Below are 9722 nucleotides of genomic sequence, written 5' to 3'. Positions count from 1 at the left end.
GGGGCAGGTGGTCTATGAGAACAGGATAGTGGTCTATGAGAATACGACAGGTGATCGACCGTGGCCTTCATGAAAGAACCATCCTGTCATTTGCCTAAGTGAGTCACGAAAATCTGAATCAGGATTGCTGGACGGAACAACGTCGTCCCGAATATGAGGTCGGTATCGTAACAGCTGCTCTGTCTCATATGGTTGGTCGCCGTTCTACAATGTTATTTGGTTTACACGCAATTTGTTCAGGTAACTTGTAGTATAAAAATTAGTTTAAAGTCAATGTTATCACAAGTTAAAGAACTACTGGTCAAGTGACGGATGCGATGAGTAGTACTAAAAACAATAGGTGAGAAAGAAGTCTAGGGAAAATCGTTGCAAGAAGGCTAGGATAAAAGGAAACATAGTTTATTATAGCTGTAAATTTATCATATATTTGGTGTGCTATTGGCCAGTTTCGACTTGGGCGCCATTAAAACCTCATTTGCAGTAACTTATGCACCCTGTTGCATGTGCTGTTACGTGCAGACCAATTTGTCTCCACACCATGTGGAGACGCAAATCAGTATTAGCATGCTCTGTGTCGAATATTATCGAAAAGATAGCAAAATATGTGGAAGATCCATGTATAGTATAACTTTTGAGCGAAGTGACATCCCTTCCCGGCAGATCCACATAATATGTGCGAAGTGCAAATAATACGTTGGTTATATCAACATACAGATTTTAGTGGGACTTGACATTCGAGAATAGTTAACTTCACGCTGGCTGTAACGATAACATTCTAAACAACATTGCACATATTCAACTATATTAAATAAATCGACCTTAACGGTCACTGTAGCTTTGATATATGTTGTGTCATATCTTTGAAACTTCTTTAAATCTCTCTGACAGATAGCTACTACTTACAGCCGTGATCTCTGACTTACAGGCATACAGGTGTAGAATCTATGAGATTGTTGACAGTGAGTACTTGAGTAGTGTTGTTGGGGTTATTTGTGTATTGTAGGTCACGGAGAAAAACATGGAAACCAAACCACAGAAAATGCCCAAAGTGGCAAAAGTGAGTGTTTTCGATCTGTTTTTGACTTACTTGAAAATAAATTTGAGAAACTGCACATTTACCGTCTGGTATTTAAGTTGTTTAACCAATGTTTACATACTTGTTTTATGTACAGCATGCGTTTTGTTGTTTCAGGTAAAAAATAAAGCACCAGCAGAAATCCAGATTACAGCAGAACAACTTCTGCGTGAAGCGAAGGAAAGGGATCTTGAGATACTACCGCCGGTACGTCGACAGCGAAATTTGAATTATGACAAATGGTATTCTCTACTGTGTGCGTATTAATAACAAACCATTAATTTCTTTCCTTAGCCTCCAAAACAAAAAATCTCTGATCCGGAAGAATTAGCTGATTACCAGCATAGGAAACGAAGAGGTTTTGAAGACAGCCTAAGAAAGAACAGGACAGTTATCAGCAACTGGATAAAATACGCACAATGGGAAGAAAGTCAGAAGGAAATCCAAAGGTACCAATGTCGTGAGTTATCTTCAGGAAACAACCTGTTTGTTGCATGTGTTAGGGAAATGTGACACAGGACATTCTTTACAGAGAACAGTGTAAAAAAAATACCTTCTGTTTCCTGCCCTCAACAGCTTCTTTCCAACGTGTATGTTTTGTGCCTTTAATTTAGGTGCTAATTTACAGCATTCAAGTGAATTACATCATTGTTGCAAGAAATAGTTTTCATTAGTAGGTATCAATTTTGAATACCTATGAACATGTCTGTAGAAATATGTATTGTAATGTGAGTTTTATATTAGCCTACTTTACACTTCTCCGAAGTAGTTATTCTAAGACTTTGAATATACTTGTTCTCTCATATCCTGATAGACACATGTTTCACATAAATGTTTGTTTTCAGAGCACGCTCCATTTACGAACGTGCATTGGATGTAGATCATCGCAACATTACCCTTTGGTTGAAGTATACCGAAATGGAAATGCGGAACAGACAAGTAAACCATGCGCGCAATCTCTGGGACAGAGCAGTCACTATACTACCTCGTGCCAATCAGTTTTGGTACAAATACACATATATGGAAGAAATGCTGGGGAACATTGCGGGTACGTGTGTGTGCATGTTTTAGAGATCTATGAGAACGGCTTTTTTTTCTAGTCATGAAAACATGGCAGTATACTACTGTCTTCATAGAATTTTGTGTTTGTTAGTTAAGAGTTCATAAAGCAATTGTTGTAGTAGCTGCAATATATGCGAAGTTGTGATGGAGTGTACTTTTCACATCAGCATGCCTCCAGTGTTGTAAAGTACCATAAATGCCTGTTCATAAGAGAAGAATGGCAACGTCATAGTCTCATTCCTGGACAGCATTGCTGCTTTCAATTTTTGCTGCAAGTAGAGAGAAATAACATGGAAAATTCCAAATAAAAGCTCGATATCCAAGCAGCTCACAATTTGTATAGCACATGTCAACAGTAAATGGAAAAGTCAGTTTGCTTGAATCAATTTTGCACTAAAGAACGATGACTGAAATAAAGTCTGTCTTAATCACTTTCGCTGCCGACTGAGGTCTCGCTGCTGCTATTGCAGTCATCTACTCATCTACATGGATCAGCTATGTTTCTATTGCTGTGTCAAGATGGTGGGCTCTTTCTAGATAATTGTTTTTGTGTTTGTGTACGTGACTCGCAGAGTTCCTTCAGGCACTTTGGGAAACACATTCCAAAGCAAAGTGACACAACTGTAAAGTACCATTTATTTTAAAATTCTTGTTCTCCTTTGCTACTTTGTTTTTGACAGATGCCGATATAAGTTCAATGGCGTTCAGTTCGCAGTGCCCTACAGGCAACCACAGAAGTTTAATTTCCTTGTCCACTGATCACAATATGCTTTCCAAAAGGTATTCCTGCACCCTGAAGTGCAGTTGCGTATGTTCCAGTTGGTCAGCTTTAGTAAATTCCTCATATGATATGGCATTAGATGGAAGCTCTATATTACTGCTTTCCAGCAATTCAATAATAGATCCTTCCTCCATTTTGTAGATGGATTTTGTGATGTAGAATTTATCATTGTGTGATATGGAGCCTGATATAAAACAATCACAGATCTGTTCGGTAATTTTTCGACAGCACTCCTAAACCACTCTTTGTTGTTGTGGCATTCATTTCAGTGTGATACTGTGCACCTCCTTTTGACGAGTAAAATATAAGCCAGCATTTTGCTTGAACCGATCTTCATTCCCAATGTGGGCCCATTATAATCCTTTTTCCAGAACCAAGCGGTGTTTGAATTTTTCCTTCCCGGCCATTCCACTTTTGAACAGTTGGTCTGTGAAAATCATATCCATTTTCTGATGCATAAGGCATTTTTTATTCCTGCCAACCAAACATTCTGGAATGATTCATACCACACCACCTCTCATCAGTGTAATAAATAGGCCATTCAGTGTTGTGGACATGTCTTATTTTCCACAAAAATTCTTCTCTTTTTCTTACTACCTGATTATTTTTCATCAGTACAGGTTTTTCATTGAAAATTTTGTATCTGCAACCCAATTTTCAAATAGCATGCCAAATGGTTGTTTCACTCATATTGGGAAAATCATCCACTTCAACCTTCAACTTTTCCTTCACAGCTGTCACTATTGGAAACTGCTTTTCCACATAAAAGTCATGAATTTTTCTTCTTGTGACTCCCTGTATAAACTCGTCCAAACTTCTGTCGCCTGCCAGAACTCTCTCTCTGTCTCTCTCCTTTTTTTCTTTAATTAATAAGACATGAAGTTTTTCTATATTCTCTTGAAATTTGCTTCACTGTAATTTTGCTTCACTCTACTTTGTACTTCACTAATATAGAGTTCAGAAGTTCTTTTTACTGGCTGTGATACGGAACTAATTGCACATTGTTCTTTTTTGGCCTCGAAGTAAGCATGCACACTGATCACAGTAGAGTTTTCCCAACTCTGTAAATGATGCATGGTTTCATACAAGTACAAGTACAAGATGACAAATCATGTTACACAAAAACGAGCATGGTTGTTTCCTGTCTGACAGGAAGCCGCGATGTAAACACTGCAGCAATGAGCAGTAAAGTGGAAGTACTGTACAGAGGTCTGGCAACATAAAACACACGAGCATACAGCGCAGAGAAATGGCAAAGCAAATAAATTAAAGATGTAGATTTAAGTGCACAAAAACATCATAGCTGTGAAAGGCAGCAATAGAGCTTGCATTCATGCTTTTTGTCTTGTAAAAAAGTTTCACCATTAGGCAGATTGCAGCAATCTTCGCTTCCTGAATCCCTACTTGTTATTGTACGCCAACATCGCTCATGCCCATGGCCTTGACACTATCGAATGACACCTCTCCCAACATTCGTCAGACCCCAAACCCACTACCTCATTCCTTATACATTTTACCAACTATATCCTGACCCACTGCCAAACAGTGTATGGCGTATTTAGGGGAAACCTTCTTAGACTCCCAAAACTACCAATGCCAGCTCTGGTTCAGGTTCATTGATAATATCTTTGTGATCTGGACTCAGAACCAAGATACTGTATTCCTTCACAACCTCAACACCTCATCTTCCATCATCTTCACCTGGTCCTCTGCTACCTAATGTGCCACCTTCCTTAACACTAATTTCAATCTCTCTGATGGTTCTATCCACACCTCTGACCACATTAAACCAAGTAACTACCAGCAGTACTTGCATTTCGACAGCTGCCATCCCTTCCACACCAAAAAATGCTTACCATACAGCCTAGCCACCCATGGAAGATGTATTTGCAGTGACGAGAACTCCCTTGCCCAGTACGCTGAAGGCCTCAGGGGCCTTCACCAACAGGCAATAACTTCCGAACCTAGTCCACAAATTGATTTCCTGTGCCATATCCTCACATACCCCCAGTCCTCACACTACCCCAAGAATCAGCTACAAAGGAACACCCTCACGTCACCCAGTAACACCCTGGACTGGAACAACTGAATTATATCCTTTGCTGTGGATTTGATTCTCTCTCTCCTGCCTCGAAATGAGGGTCATCCTATCTGAGATCCTTCCCACCTGTCTGTGTTGTTCTGTCGCCCACCCGGCCTCCACAATATCGTAGTCCATCTGTATGTCACTCTCACTCCCACACCATCACTACAGGGATCCCTGTGACAGATAAAGGTGCAAGACCTGCCCACTCCATTCATCTAGCACTCTGTACTCTAATTTTGTCACAGGTCTGTGAAAGCAACCATGTCATATACCAACCATATTCCAAACACTGCAATCAGCTGTCCACCTGCGGATGAGGAGCCACCACCAAACTGTTGTTAAGAACAAAGCTGACCACCCAGTGAATCAACATGAAGCTGTACACAATTTGCTTCACATTCAGAACCTTTTATCCCACACTAGCTTCTCCGAAGGATGCAGATTGGAGTTATCCTTTCAACACATCCTCCGCTCCCATTATCTTCTCCCCCTGGGGGTTAGAATAGGCCCTAGCTATCCCTCCCTGTCATAAAAGGCAACTAAAAGGAGTCTCACAATTTTCGGCCCTATAAGTTCAGATCCCATTTTATGGTTTGACCTGCCACTTTCCAAATTCTACAGAAGTGCTGGCCATATGGGAAAGGATGCCTTACATGGTGCATGAGTTATTCATAGTACCCTTAAAATTGATTTGTTGAACCTCTTGTCCACCTGCAATTCATCTATTTGGGCGAGGACACTTTTTCGGGGTATATCATCTTGTTCCATTGTCTCCCGTCCTCTTTTGCCCCCATGATAGTATTGGATTTCTCTGTGGCCAATATCCAGCATGGTAGCCAGCCCATTGTGGTGGGGCCATCATGTACCCATTTGGTGGTAGCCCCCTGACAACACAGGGATCACACTGCTGATGCCTGAGATGTAAACTCCCCATGTATGGCAAGGAGTAGATGCCTGTCTTCCTGGGGTGTCAGGACTCCCGGCAACAGCCATCATGCCAGGTGGCCTGTGCTGTGGCTGGGAGGCGCCCATGGGGAGAGCCCCTAGGGGTGGTTGGCATCAGGGCAGATGACCCGCAATGAAGGGGACTAAGTCATCTCTTTTTGGTGACCGTACGGTGCCAGCAGTCTCTAAGAAGGTCAAGATTGAGTATAGTGCTGACAGGTACGACCCTAAATCGTTTCCCTCCCTCGCTACACCATGGGAGGAACACAGGACTACAGAAAGAAGAGAGCCATATTCGCCTCGGTATTTAGTCTGTAGCAGAATGGACGGGGACTCCTTTCTACCTGTGAAGCCTCAATTTTTTGTTGAACATCTTGAGGATAAGGTCGGAGAAGTGACAGCGCTGTCCAAGATGAGAAGTGGTGCAGTCTTGATTCAGACAGCATCTCCAGCCCAATCCCGGGTGCTATTCCTGTTTCCGTACTCCCCATAAAAGCCTCAGCATGGTCCAGGGGATTATTTTTCATCATGCCCTCCTCTTGCAGTCTGACGACGAGCTCCACACCAATCTAAAACTGTGGGGGTGTTCATTTCATCCGTCGCGTTTACAAGGGACCCAAAGACAACAGGGTTGCTAACGGTGCCTTCATCATGGCCTTTAAGGGTGATTCATTGCCTGAAAAAGTCAAGGTGGTGGTTTACCGCTGTGACGTTAAACCATATGTCCCTCCCTCTATGTGGCATTTTAAGTGCTGTCCAATCGGGCACGTCTTCCCGCTGCACTTCCAACGCCACATGTCGAGACTGCGGACATCCACTGCATCTAGATACTCCCTGTGCGCCTCCTCCCAATTATATCAACTGTGGAGAGCAGCAGTCCCCCTGCTTGCCAGACTGCACAGTACTCCAAAAGGAGTGGAAAATCGTGGAGTGCAAGACTCTGGACCGTTTGACTTACCTAGAGGCTATCGTAAATTTGAATGATTAGACGCCCCGTTTGGTTGATGTCCACATACGCTACAGCTACATTACCACTGCCATCACAAGTACCAGTCGTACCACACACTGTGCCGTGAACAGTGGCCCCTCCGGGCTTACAGAATACATCTGCCCCCTTGGTGGTAGAGCGAAAATCTCCTTCCGTTGCCCTCAAAGTACCTACTTTGGGAACAAGCCCCCCCCCCCCCCCCCCCCCCCAGAAAAAAAATAATGCAGGGGACATTGGTCCCCTCCCTCTAGCTGGAGAAGCAACAGGCTCCTCTCATGTGGAAAGGGTCCCTTTGGACCCTCTCTCCCAAGGTCTCCACTAATGCCGCAGCAGACTCTCGCCAGTGGCTAAAGGAGCCAAAAGTTGCTGGACGAAGAGCTTCCCGGTCCTCTCTGGTGGTGCCAACACCACTATTCCCTACCAATTCAGCACCTGCAGGTGAGGTGGAGATCTCAGCGTCCCCGGAGGACATGGATCTCACTAAAGCCTCATCCACAATGGGATGCAGTGAACCTTTGCCCCTTCAAACCCCTCTTGAAGCTGTGGCTGTCAGGATAAGGGCGATGCAGGAAATAACTGTCTGCAACATATATCTTCCTGCAAATGGTGCAGTACCCCTGAACGCATTGCCTGCACTGAATCAACTTCCTAAACCTTTCCTACTTTTGGGAGATTTTAACACCCATAACCCCTTGTGGGGTGGTACTGCGCTTACTGACCGAGGTAGAAATGCTGAAACATTCCTGTCTCAACTCGACCTCTGCCTCTTAAATACTGGGGCCCCCATACATTTCAGTGTGGCTCATGGCACTTACTCGGCCATTGATTTATCACTCTGCAGCCCAGGACTGGAGAGCCACTGTCCACTGGAGAGCCCACAATGACTTGTGTGGTAGTGACCACTTTCCCATCTTCCTGTCACTCCCCCAGTGCCATTCCCCCAGACGTCTACCAAGATGGGCTTTAAACAAGGCAGACTGGGAAGCTTTCACCTCTGCTGTCACCGTTGAATCTTCCACTCATGGTAACATCTATGTGCTAGTTGAGAAGGTCCCTAGAATGATTGTTTCTGCGGCAGGAAACACCTTGTAGTTTAGGGTGCCCCCGGTGAAAGTCAGTACCTTGGTGGTTGCTGAAATTGCTGAGGTCATTAAAGAGCATTGGCGAGCTCTACAGTGACATAAGCGGCACCCTTCCCTAGAGCAGCTAATAGCTTTTAAACTGCTCCATGCCCACATTCGAGTGCTTATAAAAGGACGGAAACAGGCATGTTGCCATACGTCACTTTCCCAAGCATGGACGAACATCAGACATGTTTGTGGGTACCAGACCCCGACAGGTGTTACTGGCATTAACATCAGTGGTGTGTTATCTGCTGACACAAATGGAATTGCCAAGCACTTTGCTGAGCCTCCATGTCAGAGAATTATCCCCCAGCATTTCACACCCTCAAATGGCAGGTGGAAAGGAAAGCTCTTTTGTTCACTGAATGTCACAGTGAACCCTATAATGCTCCATTTACAGAGTGGTAGCTCCTCAGTGTCTTTCATTGCTCCGACACAGCACCTGGGCGAGATTGGATCCACAGTCAGACAATCAAACATTTCTCACCCAACTACAAGTGACATCTCCTCATCATCTTCAACCAGATTTGGTGCAATGGTGCCTTTCCATTGCAGTGGCGAGAGAGACCCTTCATTCCAGTGCTCAAACCCAGTAGAAACCTGCTTGATGTGGATAGCTATCGACCCATCAGCCTCACCAACATTCTTTGTAAGCTATTAGAATGTATGGTAACTCGGCGATTGTGTTGGGTCCTGGAGTCACGTGGCCTACTGGCTCCATGCCAGGGCGGCTTCTGCCAGGGTCGCTCTACCATTTATAATCTAGCTTCCCTCGAGTCTGCCATTCAAACATGCTTTTCCAGACGCCAACACCTGGTTGCCATCTTTTTTGATTTACGAAAAGCTTACGACACGACCTGGCGACAGTGTATCCTTGCCACATTATATTATTGGGGTCTCCAGGGCCCGCTCCCAATTTTTATCCAAAATTTCCTCTCACTCTGTACTTTCCATGTCCAAGTTGGTGCCTCCCATAGTTCATCCCATCTCCAGGAGAACGGGGTCCCGCAGGGCTCTGTATTGAGTGTATCTCTATTTTTAGTGGCTATTAACGGTCTAGCAGCAGCTGTCGGACCTTCGGTCTCACCTTCTCTGTATGCAGATGACTTCTGCAGTTCCTACTGCTCCTCCAGTACTGGTGTAGCCAAATGGCACCTACAGGGAGCCATCCCCAAGGTGCAGTCGTGGGCTCTAGCCCATGGTCTCCAGTTTTCAACTGCGAAGTCGTGAGTCATGCACTTATCTTGGTGTCGTACCAATCATCTGGAACCAGGACTTTACCTTAATGACAATCCACTCACTGTAGTGGAGACATCTCGATTCTCCCCCCTGCGGGTCCGGGGATTAGAATAGGCCCGAGGTATTCCTGCCTGTCGTAAGAGGCGACTAAAAGGAGTCCATCCCCCTCACGGGGGTAGTTAGCGCCTGCGTCCGGAGACGGACGGTTTCACGACCTATAATCGTGGTCTTTTTGGTTTTTCACTTCTCGTTTCTTCCTTCCTTTTGTTTGTTCCTTTCTTTGCTCTTCTCCACTTCACTGTCTTCCATACTCTTTCCCTTGACTTCTCCTTGCCTTCTCATTGCCTCCTTCTCCTTGCTTTCTCATTGCCTTCTTCCCCTTGCCTTCTCTGGTCTCCGCCTCGGCGTTTGAGACAGTCTGT

At 44.5% G+C, this 9722-nt stretch overlaps 1 protein-coding gene across 1 annotated transcript in view; it reads left to right on the top strand.

Moving 5' to 3' along the window:
* The first annotated feature begins 935 nt into the window (after positions 1-935).
* Positions 936-9722, top strand: part of LOC124551012 (protein crooked neck) — a 97263-nt gene continuing 88476 nt past the window's right edge. Inside the window, exons 1-4 of the mRNA XM_047125857.1 lie at positions 936-1057; positions 1193-1282; positions 1370-1524; positions 1921-2123. Coding sequence (XP_046981813.1) covers positions 1019-1057; positions 1193-1282; positions 1370-1524; positions 1921-2123 — 487 coding nt within the window. The 5' untranslated portion in view covers positions 936-1018. The remainder of the gene's footprint in view (positions 1058-1192; positions 1283-1369; positions 1525-1920; positions 2124-9722) is intronic.

The sequence above is a fragment of the Schistocerca americana genome, chromosome 9 (genome assembly GCF_021461395.2).
Source record: "Schistocerca americana isolate TAMUIC-IGC-003095 chromosome 9, iqSchAmer2.1, whole genome shotgun sequence".
NCBI classification, from domain to species: Eukaryota; Metazoa; Arthropoda; class Insecta; order Orthoptera; family Acrididae; genus Schistocerca; species Schistocerca americana.
Note: the sequence above shows the minus strand (reverse complement) of the source record. Positions and strands in the feature narration are given on the sequence as shown.